The 21,677-nt window shown below is 57.9% G+C and overlaps 1 protein-coding gene across 3 annotated transcripts in view; it reads right to left on the bottom strand.

The window, feature by feature from the left end:
* Positions 1–19,297, bottom strand: part of LOC143981313 (mitochondrial basic amino acids transporter-like) — a 30,578-nt gene extending 11,281 nt beyond the window's left edge. For 2 of the 3 annotated variants that reach the window (XR_013274294.1, XM_077479109.1), the window contains exons 1-2: positions 19,159–19,297; positions 783–826 (exon numbers count right to left, since the gene is read on the bottom strand). Coding sequence is in view for 1 of the 3 variants with exons in the window: in XM_077479109.1 (XP_077335235.1) it covers positions 783–826; positions 19,159–19,186 (72 nt within the window). In the remaining 2 variants the exon portion in view is untranslated. Of the gene's footprint in view, positions 1–782; positions 827–3,337; positions 6,013–19,158 lie in introns of those variants that run through there. The other variant, XR_013274293.1, reaches the window with a different exon arrangement.
* Between the last annotated feature and the right edge of the window lie 2,380 nt (positions 19,298–21,677).

Here is a 21,677-nt window from a genome sequence, read left to right as displayed (position 1 = left end):
GTGGGGAGAAGTATTTCCACGGCTCCCAGGCCTCACCTGTCCCGCTGAGCCGGCGTTCTCCATTTGCGGTCTTTTATTAATTCACACAACGTTTACATCTGTGCTATCCTAAAGGCCCTGACGAAGCGGAATCACCCGCGAAACGCGTAGGCCATTTTCTGTATAACATGCTGAGAACTAGCACATTCCTGAACTCAAATTGAATCATTAAAACTGTAATGTATCTTAAATTTTGTTTTTTAGAAAATAAAAATGTGTTTATTTTTGTATAATTATATTGTCTTTCATTTTTTGTACTCCTCTGAGGCACAATTATAGCCCCACTTTGTGCTCTCTCTTTTTTTTTATATATATTTACATATATCTTCTGGGATGGTGCCTCTGTAGGAGTAATGGTGTTCCACGCTCACCCCACCCCCACACATGATCTTCCAATGAGGGACACTAGTTCTAGTGACAATTTCCTGTCACTTCCTGTTGAGTCTACAGAACAGGAAGTGAAGGGTCATCCGTTTTCACTGCCCAAAACCAGCAAAGAGGAGACACCAGAACCAGGCGGGTGTTTGGCTTTTACCTCTCCAGCAATCCGTTCCTCATGGGTGGCACTTGGGGTATATATTCCCCTACATACTCAGCAATGGTGGGGTAAATCTCCGCCTTTATCCACAAAACTCCACTCTTTTGTTTACCAATAATGCCACAGATTGAGCAATCATATTATCAGAATCAGAAGTTCCCTCCCCCATGACAACGAATAAAAAATGTTCATCGAAAAAACTCACCTTCACCGTGTCAAACGGATGTCCAACCAAAACACCAGCTGCACCTGGAAAGACAGAGATTGGAGGGTCAGCATGAATACTCCCCACCTACAATATATATATATATATATATATATATATATATATATATATATATATCTCACTGTGTTCAGTATACAGATAGATCATGTCACTATATACAGACCCAAGATCATTAATGTCACATAATGGAGATGCTCCCCATCCCCCCCATACCTTCCGATCCTTAGATGTCAAATCCTCCTTACCGACTCCCCACCACTCCTCATGGACCCCCTACCATCGACTTACCATCACCGACTCCCCACTACCAACTTCACATCATCAACTCCTCCCCATCACTCCGCATCATCAACTTTCAATCACCGACTGCCCACCACGACTCATCGACTTTCCACCACCGACTCCCCACCATTCCGCATCATCGACTTCCCATCACCGACTCCCCACTATCAACTCCTCACCACTCACTGACTCTCCAACACTCCTCATCATCGACTCCTCATGGACTCCCTACCATCGACTTCCCATCACCGACTCCCCACTACCAACTTCACATCATCAACTCCTCCCCACCACTCCGCATCATCACCAACTGCTCACCACCTCACCACCGACACCCCACCACTGACTTTCCATTACTTACTCATCATCCACTCCCCAGCATTCCGCATCATTGACTTTCCACCGTCTCCCCACTATCGGCTCCTCACCACCAACTTCCCATCAGCGACTCCTCACCATTCATCATCATCGACTCCCCGCCATTGACTTCCCATCACCGACTCCCCACTACCAACTTCACATCATCAACTCCTCACCACCGACTCATCATTGACTTCCCACCACCGACTCCCCACCACTCTGCATCATCAAGTTTCCATCACCGACTCCCCACTACCAACTTCACATCATCAACTCCTCCGCATCATCGACTTTCCATCACCGACTCCTCACCACCGACTTCCCATCAGCGACTCCTCACCATTCATCATCATCGACTCCCCACCACCGACTCCTCACCACTCCTCATCACAGACTCCTCACCACACAGTGTTCACAGGGTGAAGATCATTTTTGTTTGTGCTTTTAGCTCCTGGAAGTGGCAAGGACATTGGATTTTTGGCAGATCAACAGGTCTGGCTGTCTATGTTCTCAATGCAGCCATCAGATCTGAGGAGTGGAATGGGTTGTCGGGTTCGGTTCTTGGGACAGATTTACTCCCAGGACAGACACGCTGCGTCTTCTGAAAATACAACTCAGCAGCTGGTTGGCCGATCCGGGATCAGAGAGATCCTCATAGGAGTGTCCAGGATGATGCCTGAACAAAGAAGGTGCCATCCTTCTGGAGAGGAGATCAGATGAAGGCATTGTGGGTGATAATAAACACCTGGCAGGGGGACACTCACATATTGCTATACTTTACAGTAAAGAATATTATTTTACACCCACTTGATACAAAACAGTTTATAGACTTCAAATATAAGAAAACAATAAAATTGTCCAGAATGCGTTATATTTTCCCTCTCTTACCATTCAGCTGTGTCCCCCCATCCCCCAACACCTTATCTGGAACGCCGGCGCCACTTTCTGACCATGGATGCAGCCATGAGCGCGGCACACAGTGTATTCACTTCACCTATGTACAGAGATCTGAGCTTATCTCCTTCCCAAGGATTCCCATCCCCCACACCTACTACCTTTCCTAACACCTCCCCCTCGCATTAGATTGTAAGCTCTCCTGCACAGGACCCTCTTGTATTGTATCTGTCCTCTCCCCCTTTATATTGTCTATAGAAATCCTGGATAATAAGGCGTCTTGCACACAATGCTCCCGTTTGAATATATATTTTTTCCAGCCGTTCCATTTTTTTTGTATTTTCACGCAAACCTGCAACCGATTCGCATTCACAAGATTGTAATGGAGGCGTAAATTACTGACCAAAAATAACGATTTTTCTATTTTTTTTACTTATTAATACACATCGCTTGTTTGCGCACATGCACATTACAATGAATGGGATCTCAGCGTGCAAGAGGCCTAATAATAATAATAATAATAATATAAGGCCCCAGTCACACCGGAGCGTTTTGTAGATTGAAGCCTGAAGCTACAAAACGCTGGAGGGGAAAAATCTATTATTCTCAATGGCGACGGTTCACATCTCCACTCCAAGTCGCCTGAAGCTGAACGCCTGAAGCTCAAACAAGTCCCGGACCCTTTTTTGTCGCTCAAAATTGAGCAGATTTGGGCGTTTTTCTTCTTTTAACATTGGTGACCTTTTGCCATGCACAAAATCACGGTAAAAAACGCAGCAAAATTGCGGTAAATTCGTGCGATTTTCTGCTTGAAAACGCTACGCTCAGGTGTGAATGCAGCCTAATAGTAATAATGATAATAATGTGCGGCGATGTTCTGGGCTATTGGAATATGAAGTGCTATACGAGTATTGCTCTCTGCAGCTTTTCATGTTTTCCAGGCTTTCCTTACCAGGTTTAGAGAGCTCAATAGCTCAAACTATAATTTAAACACATACCGGTAACCAGCAGTGACTCCTCCCCTTTAATGTCCCTCCCTCTGTATAGCTGTCTCTGAAGATTCAGTTACAGGCAGTGACTCCTCTGTATGGAAAGTCATGGATGTAGTCATATATATAGGAGAAGTGCGGAGGGGAGTGCGGAAGGGAGTGCGGAAGGGAGTGCAAAGAGTGCGGAAGGGAGTGCAAAGAGAGTGCGGAAGGAGTGCGGAAGAGAGCGCAGAGAGCGTGGAGGAAGTGCGCAGAGAGTGCGCGGAGGGAGTACGGAGAATGCGGAGGGGAGTGTGAATGGAGTGCGGAGAATGTGGAAGGGAGTGCAGACGGGGAGTGCGGAGAGAGTGCAGAGGGGAGTGCGGAGAGAGTGCAGAGGGGAGTGCGCAGAGAGCGTGGAGGAAGTGCACAGAGAGTGCAGAAGGGAGTGTGAATGGAGTGCGGAGAATGCGGAGGGGAGTGTGGAGAGAGTGCAGAGGGGAGTGCGGAAGGGAGTGCGAATGGAGTGCGGAGAATGTGGAAGGGAGTGCAGAGGGGAGTGCGTAAGGGAGTGTGGAAGGGAGTGTGAATGGAGTGCAGAGAATGTGGAAGGGAGTGCGGAGGGGAGTGCGGAGGGAGTGCAGAAGGGAGTGCGGAGAGTGCAGAGAGTGGGGAGGGAGTGCAGAGCGTGTGGGAGGGAGTGCAAAGAAAGTGCGGAAGGGAGTGCAAAGGGAGTGCGCAAGGGAGGAAGAGAGTGCGGAGGGAGAGTGGAGGGAGCGCAGAGAGTGCGGAGGAAGTGCAGAGAGTGCGGAAGAGAGTGAGGAGGAAGTGCACAGAGAGTGCGGAGGAAGTGCACAGAGAGTGCGGAGGAAGTGCACAGAGAGTGCGGAGGAAGTGCACAGAGAGTGCGGAGGAAGTGCACAGAGAGTGCGGAGGAAGTGCAGAGAGCGCGGAGGAAGTGCAGAGAGCGCGGAAGAGAGTGCGGAAGGGAGTGCAAAGGGAGTGCGCAAGGGAGGAAGAGAGTGCGGAGGGAGAGCGGAGGGAGTGCGGAGGAAGTGCAGAGAGTGCGGAAGAGAGTGAGGAGGAAGTGCACAGAGAGTGAGGAGGAAGTGCACAGAGAGTGAGGAGGAAGTGCACAGAGAGCGAGGAGGAAGTGCACAGAGAGCGAGGAGGAAGTGCACAGAGAGCACGGAGGAAGTGCACAGAGAGCGCGGAGGAAGTGCACAGAGAGCGCGGAGGAAGTGCAGAGAGCGCGGAAGAGAGTGTGGAAGAGAGTGCGGAGGAAGTGCGGAAGAGAGTGCGGAAGAGAGCGCGGAGGAAGTGCAGAGAGTGCGGGAGAGAGTGCGGAGGAAGTGCACAGAGAGCGCGGAGGAAGTGCAGAGAGTGTGGGAGAGAGAGTGCGGGAGAGAGTGCACAGAGAGCGTGGAGGAAGTGCGGAGGGAGCAGAGGGAGCGCAGAGAGCGCGGAAGAGAGAGTGCGGAGGAAGTGCAGAGAGCGCGGAAGAGAGAGTGCGGAGGAAGTGCAGAGAGCGCGGAAGAGAGAGTGCGGAGGAAGTGGGGAGGGAGTGAGAATGCAGCCTATCCAATCACTAGAGAGCGATGACATCACTGAGAATGGATTGTGATTGGTGGATAATGATGATTTGTGTCTCTCCTGTCGGGGGATGGGGAGGGTCTCAGGAATGTCTTTTTTGGAGTCCGATTTTTCGGTCATCTTGTGGGAAGCCCCTCCCCCATCGGTGTAGAATTCCAGCAGTCTGTGTAATGTGATCTCCCGGGAATGATAGGGATCTCTGGAATACTCGGAGCCGTGTATAGCAGGCTGGCTGTGATTGGTGGATTTGGGGGTGTGAGTCGGAGGTTGTCGCAGGGAACGCCTCCTTACTCCTAATTCAACATCAAGAAACCGGTCCTACGAGAGTCCACCAATCATCCATTATTCATAGGGAGCGTCTCCCCCTCCCCCTCCCCCGAGGGCGAAATGAATGAAAGTCAAATACTCCCTTATCAGCAAATCACACAAAGCCTGGACATTGTGGGAGGAGCATAATTCACCAGACCTCGTGTCCCCATTGGAAGATTTCTCCTCCATTCCTGTCCTGATGACACCCCAAATGTCAGATTTTCTTTCACTTCACAAAGAGAGCAGAAACCGAGAAAACCCGAGAGGGGACACGGACAGCGATAACACCTGCCAGGGGGTCTCCCCCCTCCCAACACCTGCCAGGGGGTTTCCCCCCTTCCAACACCTGCCAGGGGGTTTCCCCCCTTCCAACACCTGCCAGAGGGTCTCCCTCTACATCCAACACCTGCCAGGGGGTCTCCCGCCAACACCTGCCAGGGGGTCTTCCCCATCCATCCAACGCCTGCCAGGGGGTTTCCCCCAATACCTGCCAGGGGGTCTCCCCCCTCCCCCAACACCTGCCAGGGGGTCTACCACCAACTGCCAGAGGGTCTTCCCCCATCCATCCAACACCTGCCAGGGGGTCTCCCGCCAACACCTGCCAGGGGGTCTTCCCCATCCATCCAACACCTGCCAGCGGGGTCTCCCCAACACCTGTCAGGGGGTCTCCCCCCAACACCAACCAGGGGGTCTCCCACCAACACCTGCCAGGGGGTCTTCCCCCAACACCCGCCAACACCTGCCAGGGGGTCTTCCCCCATCCATCCAATGCCTGCCAAGGGTCTTCCCCTCCCCCAACACCTGCCAGGGGGTCTCCCCCAACATCTGCCAGGGGTCTTCCCCCTCCCCCAACATCTGTCAGGGGTCTCCCCCCAACACCTGCCGGGGGTTTCCTGCCAACACCTGTCAGGGTGTCTCCCCCCAACACCTGCCAGGGGGTCTTCCCCCAACACCTGCCAGGGGGTCTTCCCCCATCCATCCAACACCTGCCAGGAGGTCTCCCCCCTCCCCCAACACCTTCCAGGGGGTCTACCGCCAACACCTGCCAGGGGGGTCTTCCCCCATCCATCCAACACCTGCCAGGGGTCTCCCCCCTCCCCAACACCTGCCAGAGGGTCTTCCCCCATCCATCCAACACCTGCCAGGGGGTCTCACCCCAACACCTGCCAGGGGGTCTACCGCCATCTGCCAGGGGGTCTTCCCCCAACATCTGCCAGGGGGTCTCCCGCCAACACCTGCCAGGGGGTCTCCCCCCTCCCCCAACACCTGCCAGGGGGGTCTCCCCCCTCCCCCAACACCTGCCAGGGGGGTCTCCCGCAAACACCTGCCAGGGGGGTCTTCCGCCAACACCTGCCAGGGGGGTCTTTCCCCATCCATCCAACACCTGCCAGGGGGTCTCCCCCCCTCCCCCAACACCTTTCAGGGGGTCTACCGCCAACACCTGCCAGGGGGTCTTCCCCCATCCCGCCAACACCTGCCAGGGGGTGTCTCCCGCCAACACCTGCCAGGGGGTGTCTCCCGCCAACACCTGCCAGGGGGTCTTCCCCATCCATCCAACACCTGCCAGGGGGTCTCCCCCCAACACCTGCCAGGAGGTCTACCACCAACACCTGCCAGGGGGTCTACCACCAACACCTGCCAGGGGGTCTTCCCCCATCCATCCAACACCTGCCAGGGGGTCTACCGCCAACACTTGCCAGGGGGTCTTCCCCCATCCATCCAACACCTGCCAGGGGGTCTACCCCAACACCTGCCAGGGGGTCTACCCCCATCCATCCAACACCTGCAAGGGGGTGTCTCCCGCCAACACCTGCCCGGGGTGTTTCCGCCAACACCTGCCAGGGGGTGTCTCCCGCCAACACCTGCCAGGGGGTCTTCCCCATCCATCCAACACCTGCCAGGGGTCTACCGCCAACACCTGCCAGGGGGTCTACCGCCAATGCCTGCCAGGGGGTCTACCACCAACGCCTGCCAGGGGGTCTTCCCCCATCCATCCAACACCTGCCAGGGGGTCTACCACCAACGCCTGCCAGGGGGTCTTCCCCCATCCATCCAACACCTGCCAGGGGGTCTCCCACCAACACCTGCAAGGGGGTCTCCCACCAACACCTGCCAGGGGGGTCTCCCGCCAACACCTGCCAGGGGGTCTTCCCCCATCCATCCAACACCTGCCAGGGGGTCTTCCCCCATCCATCCAACATCTGCCAGGGGGTCTTCCCCTTCATCCAACACTAAAGAAAGTCTTGCTTTCAGTTATGCTTGAAATGCCGCCCCTCCCCCATCTCTGGGTCTTCCCTCAGGTGGGGGAAGGTCGGAGCTCTTTGATCCCCATTCATCCTAGATATGGAGGAGGACAATGTGCTGTACATCTCATCACTGTGATGTCATTTTATGGAGAGCTCCGCCCACCAACACTTCATTCTACTGATTTTTCTGACCAATAGAAATCCACTTGCTGTGCAAACCCAGATATGTCCACATAAAAGTAGCCGAGACCTCGTCACCACCACCGCCATGTGACCTCATCACCACCGCCATGTGACCTCATCACCACCGCCACCACGTGACCTCATCACCACCGCCACCACGTGACCTCATCACTACCATGTGACATCATCACCACCACCGCCACCGCCACGTGACCTCACCACCACCACGTGACCTCACCACCCCCATCATGTGATCTTATCACCACCACGTGACCTCACCACCACCATGTGACCTCATCACCACCACCGCCACGTGACCTCACCACCACCACGTGACCTCACCACCACCATGTGACCTCATCACAACCACCTCCACGTGACCTCATCACCACCACCACATGACCTCATCACCACCACCGCCACCACCACGTGACCTCATCATCACCACCACTGCCACGTGACCTCACCACCACCACCACGTGACCTCACCACCATCATGTGACCTCAGCACCACCACATGACCTCATCACCACCACCGCCACCACCACGTGACCTCATCACCACCACCATGTGACCTCATCACCACCACCGCCACGTGACCTCACCACCACCATGTGACCTTATCCCCACCACGTGACCTCATCACCACCACCGCCACGTGACCTCATCACCACCACCATGTGACCTCATCACTGGGCTGTACCTTGTGAGCTGCTGTGACACAATACCTGTACAGAACCCCCTCCCCCACCATCAGCGAGTTTATAGAGCGCCGCGGTGCAACTCTTCCACAATCTAATAAATGATACAAAAATCCCCCCCGATGTCCCTACAATTCCCTTCCACCAAGTGCAACATCTTCCATTTCATGTGTTCACCATTCCACCGCCGCAAATCACACCGCCGCAAATCCCACCGCCTCAAACCCCACCCCGCTGCCAATCTCACCCCTGCAAATCACACCGCCGCAAATCCCACCGCCTCAAACCCCACCCCGCTGCCAATCTCACCCCTGCAAATCACACCGCCGCAAATCCCACTGCCGCAAATCCCACCGCCTCAAACCCCACCCCGCTGCCAATCTCACCCCTGCAAATCACACCGCCGCAAATCCCACTGCCGCAAATCCCACCGCCTCAAACCCCACCCCGCTGCCAATCTCACCCCTGCAAATCACACCGCCGCAAATCCCACCGCCGCAAATCCCACCGCCTCAAACCCCACCCCGCTGCCAATCTCACCCCTGCAAATCACACCGCCGCAAATCCCACTGCCGCAAATCCCACCGCCTCAAACCCCACCCCGCTGCCAATCTCACCCCTGCAAATCACACCGCCGCAAATCCCACCGCCTCAAACCCCACCCCGCTGCCAATCTCACCCCTGCAAATCACACCGCCGCAAATCCCACTGCCGCAAATCCCACCGCCTCAAACCCCACCCCACTGCCAATCTCACCCCTGCAAATCACACCTCTGCAAATCCCACCGCCTCAAACCCCACCCCGCTGCCAATCTCACCCCTGCAAATCACACCGCCTCAAATCCCACCGCCTCAAACCCCACCCCGCTGCCAATCTCACCCCTGCAAATCACACCTCTGCAAATCCCACCTCTGCAAATCCCACCTCTGCAAATCCCACCTCTGCAAATCCCACCGCCTCAAACCCCACCCCGCTGCCAATCTCACCCCTGCAAATCACACCGCCTCAAATCCCACCGCCTCAAACCCCACCCCGCTGCCAATCTCACCCCTGCAAATCACACCTCTGCAAATCCCACCTCTGCAAATCCCACCTCTGCAAATCCCACCTCTGCAAATCCCACCGCCTCAAACCCCACCCCGCTGCCAATCTCACCCCTGCAAATCACACCGCCGCAAATCCCACTGCCGCAAATCCCACCGCCTCAAACCCCACCCCACTGCCAATCTCACCCCTGCAAATCACACCGCCGCAAATCCCACCGCCTCAAACCCCACCCCGCTGCCAATCTCACCCCTGCAAATCACACCCCCGCAAATCACACCGCCTCAAACCCCACCCCGCTGCCAATCTCACCCCTGCAAATCCCACTGCCGCAAATCCCACCGCCTCAAACCCCACCCCACTGCCAATCTCACCTCTGCAAATCACACCGCCGCAAATCCCACTGCCGCAAATCCCACCGCCTCAAACCCCACCCCGCTGCCAATCTCACCCCTGCAAATCACACCGCCTCAAATCCCACCGCCTCAAACCCCACACCGCTGCCAATCTCACCCCTGCAAATCACACCTCTGCAAATCCCACCGTCTCAAACCCCACCCCACTGCCAATCTCACCCCTGCAAATCACACCGCCGCAAATCCCACTGCCGCAAATCCCACCGCCTCAAACCCCACCCCACTGCCAATCTCACCCCTGCAAATCACACCCCGCTGCCAATCTCACCCCTGCAAATCACACCGCCGCAAATCCAACTGCCGCAAATCCCACCGCCTCAAACCCCACCCCGCTGCCAATCTCACCCCTGCAAATCACACCCCCGCAAATCCCACCGCCTCAAACCCCACCCCGCTGCCAATCTCACCCCTGCAAATCCCACTGCCGCAAATCCCACCGCCTCAAACCCCACCCCACTGCCAATCTCACCCCTGCAAATCACACCGCCGCAAATCCCACTGCCGCAAATCCCACCGCCTCAAACCCCACCCCACTGCCAATCTCACCCCTGCAAATCACACCGCCGCAAATCCCACTGCCGCAAATCCCACCGCCTCAAACCCCACCCCTCTGCCAATCTCACCCCTGCAAATCACACCCCACTGCCAATCTCACCCCTGCAAATCACACCCCCGCAAATCCCACCCCACTGCCAATCCCACCGCCACAAATCCCACCCCCCCAAATCCAAGCTTCCTTATTGGCCCTTGTACTCCTCAGGTGTGCCGCTTCTCTCTTCACTGTCCAATTACAGACTGGGGGTGGGACAAGACCTATAAGTGTTTATAAAAAATAAAAATTGCTGCAAATGAAAATCAGCTCCTGCCAGATGGAGCTGAACTGTGTGACAGAGCTGTGCAAACCTCAGGACTGGATGGATTACAAATCCTATGGCAGGCAAAACATCTATAAAATATATATACATACATACACTATACATTATATATACACACGGCATGTCAGCAGAGTTTTGGGTTCAACTTTATAAATGACACAACAGGAATGCCAAAAGTAAACTGAAGGGCACTTCATAGGATTGTCTGTAGTTATCAGTTCTCCTACAAACTCCAACATATACCCCCCGTGTGCCCCCCTCATCTCCCCCCGTGTGCCCCCCTCATCTCCCCCCGTGTGACCCCCTCACCCCTCCCGTGTGCCCCCTCATCTTCCCCCGTGTGCCCCCCCTCATCTTCCCCCTGTGTGCCCCCCTCATCTTCCCCCATGTGCCCCTTACCTGTGTGCCCCCCTCATCTCCCCCCGTGTGACCCCCTCACGCCCTCCCTCGTTCCCCATCTGTCATGGCAGAGCGCACACTGCAGCAGCCATGCAGGTAACAGAAACTGGCAGAGCAAACAGCGTGAGTCACCCCGCCGGTGCCAACGTCAGAGACTGGCAGAACCTGCGTGCCGCCTACATAATCCGCATTAAACTGCCTAATCGTCTGAGGATCATCTCCTTCCTCGCACTCAGCGACCTCATCTGATCGTCACAGAACAACGACCTACTGAAATGTCAGCAAGAGCCCCAAACCGTACAGATGTAGCACGCCTTATACCAGACCGTACAGACATAGCACGCCTTATACCAGACCGTACAGACGTAGCACGCCTTATACCAGACCGTACAGACATAGCACGCCTTATACCAGTCTGTACAGACATAGCGCGCCTTATACCAGTCCGTACAGACGTAGCACGCCTTATACCAGACCGTACAGACGTAGCACGCCTTATACCAGACCGTACAGACGTAGCACGCCTTATACCAAACTGTACAGACGTAGCACGCCTTATACCAGACCGTACAGACGTAGCACGCCTTATACCAGACCGTACAGACGTAGCACGCCTTATACCAGACCGTACAGACGTAGCACGCCTTATACCAGACCGTACAGACGTAGCACGCCTTATACCAGACCGTACAGACATAGCACGCCTTATACCAGTCTGTACAGACATAGCGCGCCTTATACCAGTCCGTACAGACATAGCGCGCCTTATACCAGTCCGTACAGACGTAGCACGCCTTATACCAGACCGTACAGACGTAGCACGCCTTATACCAGACCGTACAGACGTAGCACGCCTTATACCAGACCGTACAGACGTAGCACGCCTTATACCAGACTGTACAGACGTAGCACGCCTTATACCAGACCGTACAGACGTAGCACGCCTTATACCAGACCGTACAGACGTAGCACGCCTTATACCAGACCGTACAGACGTAGCACGCCTTATACCAGACCGTACAGACGTAGCACGCCTTATACCAGACCGTACAGACGTAGCACGCCTTATACCAGACCGTACAGACGTAGCACGCCTTATACCAGACCGTACAGACGTAGCACGCCTTATACCAGACCGTACAGACGTAGCACGCCTTATACCAGACCGTACAGACATAGCACGCCTTATACCAGTCTGTACAGACATAGCGCGCCTTATACCAGTCCGTACAGACGTAGCACGCCTTATACCAGACCGTAAAGACGTAGCACGTCTTATACCAGACCGTACAGACGTAGCGGGCGTTATACCAAACCACAGACGTAGCGTGCCTTATACCAGACCGTACAGACGTAGCGCGCCTCATACCAGACCGTACAGACGTAGCACGCCTTATACCAGACCGTACAGACGTAGCACGCCTTATACCAAACTGCACAGACGTAGCACGCCTTATACCAAACTGCACAGACGTAGCACGCCTTATACCAAACTGCACAGACGTAGCACGCCTTATACCAGACCGTACAGACATGGCGCGCCTTATACCACTGCGTACAGACGTAGCACGCCTTATACCAGAGTGCAGTACAACCGTATGGCGGCTCGGATACAGCCCGGGGAGGCGGTTCGGATACAGCCCGGGTGTCGGTTAATAAATTCTTTCATTCATCGAATGTACAAAGATTTTTCACATGAATATTCTTGTCTGAAAATGTATCTGTGTGGCCGGCATTTGGCTCGGTACAGCTATGCAGTTTGCTTTTTGCTGTGCATGTTGATTTTTGTGCACATGATTTGGCTGCGATTTGCGTTTGCTTTTTTTTTTTTTTTTTACTTTTTTATGGCCACTTTGTTGTTGGGATGATTTAAAAACACAAAACACAAATTGATGCAAAAACTCGGATACAGCCCAGGTGGCGTCTCGGATACAGCTCGGGGAGACGGCTGGGATACAGCCCGGGGAGACGGCTCGGATACAGCCCGGGGAGACGGCGGAGGCGGCTCGGATACAGCCCGGGGAGACGGCTCGGATACAGCCCGGGGAGACGGCTCGGATACAGCCCGGGGAGACGGCTCGGATACAGCCCGGGGAGACGGCTCGGATACAGCCCGGGGAGACGGCTCGGATACAGCCCGGGGAGACGGCTCGGATACAGCCCGGGGAGACGGCTCGGATACAGCCCGGGGAGACGGCTCGGATACAGCCCGGGGAGACGGCTCGGATACAGCCCGGGGAGACGGCTGGGATACAGCCTGGGGAGACGGCTCGGATACAGCCCGGGGAGGCGTTTGGATACAGCCCGGGGAGACGGCTCGGATACAGCCCGGGGAGACGGCTCGGATACAGCCCGGGGAGGCGGCTCGGATACACCCAGGGGAAGCGGCTCGGATACAGCCCAGGGGAGGCGGCTCGGATACAGCCCGGGGAAGCGGCTCGGATACAGCCCGGGGAGGCGGTTCGGATACAGCCCGGGGAGGCGGCTCGGATACAGCCCGGGGGAGGCGGCTCAGATACAGCCCGGGGGAGGCGGCTCGGATACAGCCCGGGGAAGCGGCTCGGATACAGCCCGGGAGAGGCGGCTCGGATACAGCCCAGGCGGCGGCTCGGATACAGCTCGGGGAGACGGCTGGGATACAGCCCGGGGAGACGGCTCGGATACAGCCCGGGGAGACGGCGGAGGCGGCTGGGATACAGCCCGGGGAGACGGCTCGGATACAGCCCGGGGAGGCGCTCGGATACAGCCCGGGGAGACGGCTCGGATACAGCCCGGGGAGGCGCTCGGATACAGCCCGGGGAGACGGCTCGGATACAGCCCGGGGAGGCGGCTCGGATACAGCCCGGGGAGGCGGCTCGGATACAGCCCGGGGAGGCGGCTCGGATACAGCCCGGGGAGGCGGCTCGGATACACCCCGGGGAAGCGGCTCGGATACAGCCCGGGGGAGGCGGCTCGGATACAGCCCGGGGAAGCGGCTCGGATACAGCCCGAGGAGGCGGTTCGGATACAGCCCGGGGAGGCGGCTCGGATACAGCCCGGGGGAGGCGGCTCGGATACAGCCCGGGGGAGGCGGCTCGGATACAGCCCGGGGAAGCGGCTCGGATACAGCCCGGGAGAGGCGGCTCGGATACAGCCCAGGCGGCGTCTCGGATACAGCTCGGGGAGACGGCTGGGATACAGCCCGGGGAGACGGCTCGGATACAGCCCGGGGAGACGGCGGAGGCGGCTCGGATACAGCCCGGGGAGACGGCTCGGATACAGCCCGGGGAGGCGCTCGGATACAGCCCGGGGAGACGGCTCGGATACAGCCCGGGGAGACGGCTCGGATACAGCCCGGGGAGACGGCTCGGATACAGCCCGGGGAGACGGCTCGGATACAGCCCGGGGAGACGGCTCGGATACAGCCCGGGGAGGCGGCTCGGATACAGCCCGGGGAGGCGGCTCGGATACAGCCCGGGGAGGCGGCTCGGATACAGCCCGGGGAGGCGGCTCGGATACAGCCCGGGGAGACGGCTCGGATACAGCCCGGGGAGACGGCTCGGATACAGCCCGGGGAGACGGCTCGGATACAGCCCGGGGAGACGGCTCGGATACAGCCCAGGCGGCGTCTCGGATACAGCTCGGGGAGACGGCTCGGATACAGCCCGGGGAGATGGCTCGGATACAGCCCGGGGAGACAGCGGAGGCGGCTGGGATACAGCCCGGGGAGACGGCTCGGATACAGCCCGGGGAGACGGCTCGGATACAGCCCGGGGAAGCGGCTCGGATACAGCCCGGGGAGACGGCTCGGATACAGCCCGGGGAGGCGGCTCGGATACAGCCCGGGGAGGCGGCTCGGATACAGCCCGGGGAGACGGCTCGGATACAGCCCAGGGAGACGGCTCGGATACAGCCCGGGGAGACGGCTCGGATACAGCCCGGGGAGACGGCTCGGATACAGCCCGGGGAGACGGCTCGGATACAGCCCGGGGAGGCGGCTCGGATACACCCAGGGGAAGCGGCTCGGATACAGCCCAGGGGAGGCGGCTCGGATACAGCCCGGGGAAGCGGCTCGGATACAGCCCGGGGAGGCGGTTCGGATACAGCCCGGGGAGGCGGCTCGGATACAGCCCGGGGGAGGCGGCTCGGATACAGCCCGGGGGAGGCGGCTCGGATACAGCCCGGGGAAGCGGCTCGGATACAGCCCGGGAGAGGCGGCTCGGATACAGCCCAGGCGGCGTCTCGGATACAGCTCGGGGAGACGGCTGGGATACAGCCCGGGGAGACGGCTCGGATACAGCCCGGGGAGACGGCGGAGGCGGCTGGGATACAGCCCGAGGAGGCGGTTCGGATACAGCCCGGGGAGGCGGCTCGGATACAGCCCGGGGGAGGCGGCTCGGATACAGCCCGGGGGAGGCGGCTCGGATACAGCCCGGGGAAGCGGCTCGGATACAGCCCGGGAGAGGCGGCTCGGATACAGCCCAGGCGGCGTCTCGGATACAGCTCGGGGAGACGGCTGGGATACAGCCCGGGGAGACGGCTCGGATACAGCCCGGGAGAGGCGGCTCGGATACAGCCCAGGCGGCGTCTCGGATACAGCCCGGGGAGACGGCTCGGATACAGCCCGGGGAGGCGCTCGGATACAGCCCGGGGAGGCGCTCGGATACAGCCCGGGGAGGCGGCTCGGATACAGCCCGGGGAGGCGGCTCGGATACAGCCCGGGGAGGCGGCTCGGATACAGCCCGGGGAGGCGGCTCGGATACAGCCCGGGGAGGCGGCTCGGATACAGCCCGGGGAGGCGGCTCGGATACAGCCCGGGGAGACGGCTCGGATACAGCCCGGGGAGACGGCTCGGATACAGCCCGGGGAGACGGCTCGGATACAGCCCGGGGAGACGGCTCGGATACAGCCCGGGGAGGCGGCTCGGATACACCCCGGGGAAGCGGCTCGGATACAGCCCGGGGGAGGCGGCTCGGATACAGCCCGGGGGAGGCGGCTCGGATACAGCCCGGGGGAGGCGGCTCGGATACAGCCCGGGGGAGGCGGCTCGGATACAGCCCGGGGAGGCGGCTCGGATACAGCCCGGGGAGGCGGCTCGGATACAGCCCGGGGAAGCGGCTCGGATACAGCCCGGGGGAGGCGGCTCGGATACAGCCCGGGGGAGGCGGCTCGGATACAGCCCGGGGGAGGCGGCTCGGATACAGCCCGGGGGAGGCGGCTCGGATACAGCCCGGGGAGGCGGCTCGGATACAGCCCGGGGAGACGGCTCGGATACAGCCCGGGGAGACGGCTCGGATACAGCCCGGGGAGACGGCTCGGATACAGCCCGGGGAGACGGCTCGGATACAGCCCGGGGAGGCGGCTCGGATACACCCCGGGGAAGCGGCTCGGATACAGCCCGGGGGAGGCGGCTCGGATACAGCCCGGGGGAGGCGGCTCGGATACAGCCCGGGGAGGCGGCTCGGATACAGCCCGGGGAAGCGGCTCGGATACAGCCCGGGGAGGCGGTTCGGATACAGCCCGGGGGAGGCGGCTCGGATACAGCCCGGGGAAGCGGCTCGGATACAGCCCGGGAGAGGCGGCTCGGATACAGCCCGGGGCAGGCGGCTCGGATACAGCCCGGGGAAGTGGCTCGGATACAGCCCGGGGAGACGGCTCGGATACAGCCCGGGGAAGCGGCTCGGATACAGCCCGGGAGAGGCGGCTCGGATACAGCCCGGGGAAGCGGCTCGGATACAGCCCGGGAGAGGCGGCTCGGATACAGCCCGGGGAAGTGGCTCGGATACAGCCCGGGGGAGGCGGCTCGGATACAGCCCGGGGAAGTGGCTCGGATACAACCCGGGAGAGGCGGCTCGGATACAGCCCGGGAGAGGCGGCTCGGATACAGCCCGGGAGAGGCGGCTCGGATACAGCCCGGGAGAGGCGGCTCGGATACAGCCTGGGAGAGGCGGCTCAGATACAGCCCGGGGAAGTGGCTCGGATACAGCCCAGGGGAGGCGGCTCAGATACAGCCCGGGGAAGCGGCTCGGATACAGCCCGGGAGAGGCGGCTCGGATACAGCCGGAAGAGGCGGCTCGGATACAGCCCGGGGAAGCGGCTCGGATACAGCCCGGGGAAGCGGCTCGGATACAGCCCGGGAGAGGCGGCTCGGATACAGCCCGGGAGAAGTGGCTCGGGTACAGCCCGGGGAAGCGGCTCGGATACAGCCCGGGGGAGGCGGCTCGGATACAGCCCGGGGAGACGGCTCGGATACAGCCCGGGGGAGGCGGCTCGGATACAGCCCGGGGAGACGGCTCGGATACAGCCCGGGGAGGCGGCTCGGATACAGCCCGGGGAGGCGGTTCAGATACAGCCCGGGGGAGGCGGCTCGGATACAGCCCGGGGAGACGGCTCGGATACAGCCCGGGGGAGGCGGCTCGGATACAGCCCGGGGAGACGGCTCGGATACAGCCCGGGGAGGCGGCTCGGATACAGCCCGGGGGAGGCGGCTCGGATACAGCCCGGGGAGGCGGCTCGGATACAGCCCGGGGAGGCGGTTCGGATACAGCCCGGGGGAGGCGGCTCGGATACAGCCCGGGGAGACGGCTCGGATACAGCCCGGGGGAGGCGGCTCGGATACAGCCCGGGGAGACGGCTCGGATACAGCCCGGGGAGGCGGCTCGGATACAGCCCGGGGGAGGCGGCTCGGATACAGCCCGGGGAGACGGCTCGGATACAGCCTGGGGGAGGCGGCTCGGATACAGCCCGGGGAGACGGCTCGGATACAGCCCGGGGAGGCGGCTCGGATACAGCCCGGGGGAGGCGGCTCGGATACAGCCCGGGGAGGCGGCATCTCGGATACAGCCCGGGGAGGCGGCTCGGATACAGCCCGGGAGAAGTGGCTCGGATACAGCCCGGGGAGGCGGCTCGGATACAGCCCGGGGGAGGCGGCTCGGATACAGCCCGGGGGAGGCGGCTCGGATACAGCCCGGGGAGACGGCTCGGATACAGCCTGGGGGAGGCGGCTCGGATACAGCCCGGGGAGACGGCTCGGATACAGCCCGGGGAGGCGGCTCGGATACAGCCCGGGGGAGGCGGCTCGGATACAGCCCGGGGAGGCGGCATCTCGGATACAGCCCGGGGAGGCGGCTCGGATACAGCCCGGGAGAAGTGGCTCGGATACAGCCCGGGGAGGCGGCTCGGATACAGCCCGGGGGAGGCGGCTCGGATACAGCCCGGGGGAGGCGGCTCGGATACAGCCCGGGAGGCCATGATGTGCAGAACACCCTGAAGTGTAAACCGTCAGGAACCCCAAAACTTCCATCAGAAGTGAGAGGAATGAAGGTGATTCCTGATTGGCTGATGAGGATTATCACTGTATAAATCATTGGATTGTATAGATTATTGATCATCGTCCCTCTATAGAAGATTACATTGTATCACACACTATGGATGATCTCTATATATATTATGGGATGTCGGGGTCTCTATTGATCTCTCTCTATATATATATATATATTATGGGATGTCGGGGTCTCTATTGATCTCTATATATATATATATATTATGGGATGTCGGGGTCTCTATTGATCTCTATATATATATATATATATTATGGGATGTCGGGGTCTCTATTGATCTCTCTCTCTATATATATATTTATATTATGGGATGTCGGGTCTCCATTGATCTCTATATATATATATATTATGGGATGTTGGGGTCTCTATTGATCTCTATATATATTATGGGATGTCGGGTCTCCATTGATCTCTATATATATTATGGGATGTCGGGGTCTCTATCGATCTCTTTATATATTATGGGATGTCGGGGTCTCTATCTCTCTCTCTCTCTATATATATATTATGGGATGTCGGGGTCTCTATCTCTCTCTATATATATATATATATATATATATATTATGGGATGTCGGGGTCTCTATTGGTCTCTATATATATTATGGGATGTCGGGGTCTCTATTGGTCTCTATATATATTATGGGATGTCGGGGTCTCTATATATATTATGGGATGTCGGGGTCTCTATTGGTCTCTATATATATTATGAGATGTCGGGGTCTCTATATATATTATGGGATGTCGGGGTCTCTATTGGTCTCTCACCTCCGACACATCCAGCCAGGAAATCCATCGCCGTGTCCGGGATCGGATCAGATCGGATCGGTTCGGGTCGCGGTGGCCCCGGGATAGGAGTGATGATTGGGGCCCCAGTCGCGGTGGTGGGAGGGTCTGGGGGCGGGGCGGAGTGGGGGGCGGTGCTGGGAGTGGGCGGGGCGGCGTGACGTACTGTTTTTTATCTTCTATTCCTGGATCCCCAACAAGGTGTAGAAATCCTTCTATGGGAGGAGCGCCGCATCCAATCAGAGGAGGAGAACGGGACAACACCCCCCGGGACCCGCCCCCTACACACCGCGCGGGACCCGCCCCCCACACATTCCCGAGACACGCCCCCCGACACACAGACTCCTCCTCTGTGGGTGGAGCTCCATTCATAGTAATAATAATAATACATAGGAGACACTGGGGGGAGGGGAGCTCCATCCATAATAATAATAATACATAGGAGACACCGGGGGGAGGGGGAGCTCCATCCATAATAATAATAATACATAGGAGACACCGGGGGGAGGGGAGCTCCATCCATAATATAATACATAGGAGACACTGGGGGAGGGGGGCTCCATCCATAATAATAATAATACATAGGAGACACCGGGGGGAGGGGAGCTCCATCCATAATATAATACATAGGAGACACCGGGGGGAGGGGGAGCTCCATCCATAATAATAATAATACATAGGAGACACCGGGGGAGGGGGAGCTCCATAATAATAATAATAATACATAGGAGACACCGGGGGAGGGGGAGCTCCATCCATAATATAATACATAGGAGACACCGGGGGAGGGGGCTCCATCCATAATAATAATACATAGGAGACACCGGGGGGAGGGGGGGCTCCATCCATAATAATAATACATAGGAGACACCGGGGGGAGGGGGGCTCCATCCATAATAATAATACATAGGAGACACCGGGGGGAGGGGGGGGCTCCATCCATAATAATAATACATAGGAGACACTGGGGGGAGGGGGGCTCCATCCATAATAATAATACATAGGAGACACTGGGGGAGGGGGAGCTCCATCCATAATAATAATAATACATAGGAGACACCGAGGGGAGGGGGGGGCTCCATCCATAATAATAACACATAGGAGACACTGGGGGGAGGGGGGGCTCCATCCATAATAATAATACATAGGAGACACCGGGGGAGGGGGCTCCATCCATAATAATAATACATAGGAGACACCGGGGGGAGGGGGAGCTCCATAATAATAATAATAATACATAGGAGACACCGGGGGAGGGGGAGCTCCATCCATAATATAATACATAGGAGACACCGGGGGAGGGGGCTCCATCCATAATAATAATACATAGGAGACACCGGGGGGAGGGGGGGCTCCATCCATAATAATAATACATAGGAGACACCGGGGGGAGGGGGGCTCCATCCATAATAATAATACATAGGAGACACCGGGGGGAGGGGGGGGCTCCATCCATAATAATAATACATAGGAGACACTGGGGGGAGGGGGGCTCCATCCATAATAATAATACATAGGAGACACTGGGGGAGGGGGAGCTCCATCCATAATAATAATAATACATAGGAGACACCGAGGGGAGGGGGGGGCTCCATCCATAATAATAACACATAGGAGACACTGGGGGGAGGGGGGGCTCCATCCATAATAATAATACATAGGAGACACTGGGGGGAGGGGGGCTCCATCCATAATAATAATACATAGGAGACACCGGGGGAGGGGGCTCCATCCATAATAATAATACATAGGAGACACCGGGGGGAGGGGGCTCCATCCATAATAATAATACATAGGAGACACTGGGGGGCGGGGGAGCTCCATCCATAATAATAATACATAGGAGACACTGGGGGGAGGGGGGCTCCATCCATAATAATAATACATAGGAGACACTGGGGGGAGGGGGGCTCCATCCATAATAATAATACATAGGAGACACTGGGGGGAGGGGGGCTCCATCCATAATAATAATACATAGGAGACACTGGGGGGAGGGGGGCTCCATCCATAATAATAATACATAGGAGACACCGGGGGGAGGGGGGGCTCCATCCATAATAATAATACATAGGAGACACCGGGGGGAGGGGGGGCTCCATCCATAATAATAATACATAGGAGACACTGGGGGGAGGGGGAGCTCCATGCATAATAATAATAATACATAGGAGACACCGGGGGGAGGGGGGCTCCATCCATAATAATAATACATAGGAGACACCGGGGGGAGGGGGAGCTCCATCCATAATAATAATAATACATAGGAGACACCGGGGAGGGGAGCTCCATCCATAATAATAATACATAGGAGACACTGGGGGGAGGGGGAGCTCCATCCATAATAATAATACATAGGAGACACTGGGGGGAGGGGGGGCTCCATCCATAATAATAATACATAGGAGACACTGGGGGGAGGGGGAGCTCCATCCATAATAATAATACATAGGAGACACGGGGGAGGGGGCTCCATCCATAATAATAATACATAGGAGACA

Source organism: Lithobates pipiens, unplaced genomic scaffold, assembly GCF_037356315.1.
Source record: "Lithobates pipiens isolate NorthernLeopardFrog02 unplaced genomic scaffold, aLitPip1_a1.2 Scaffold_138, whole genome shotgun sequence".
Classification (NCBI taxonomy): Eukaryota; Metazoa; Chordata; class Amphibia; order Anura; family Ranidae; genus Lithobates; species Lithobates pipiens.
The sequence above is the reverse complement of the archived record's forward strand: the minus strand, read 5'-3'. Positions and strand labels throughout refer to the sequence as shown.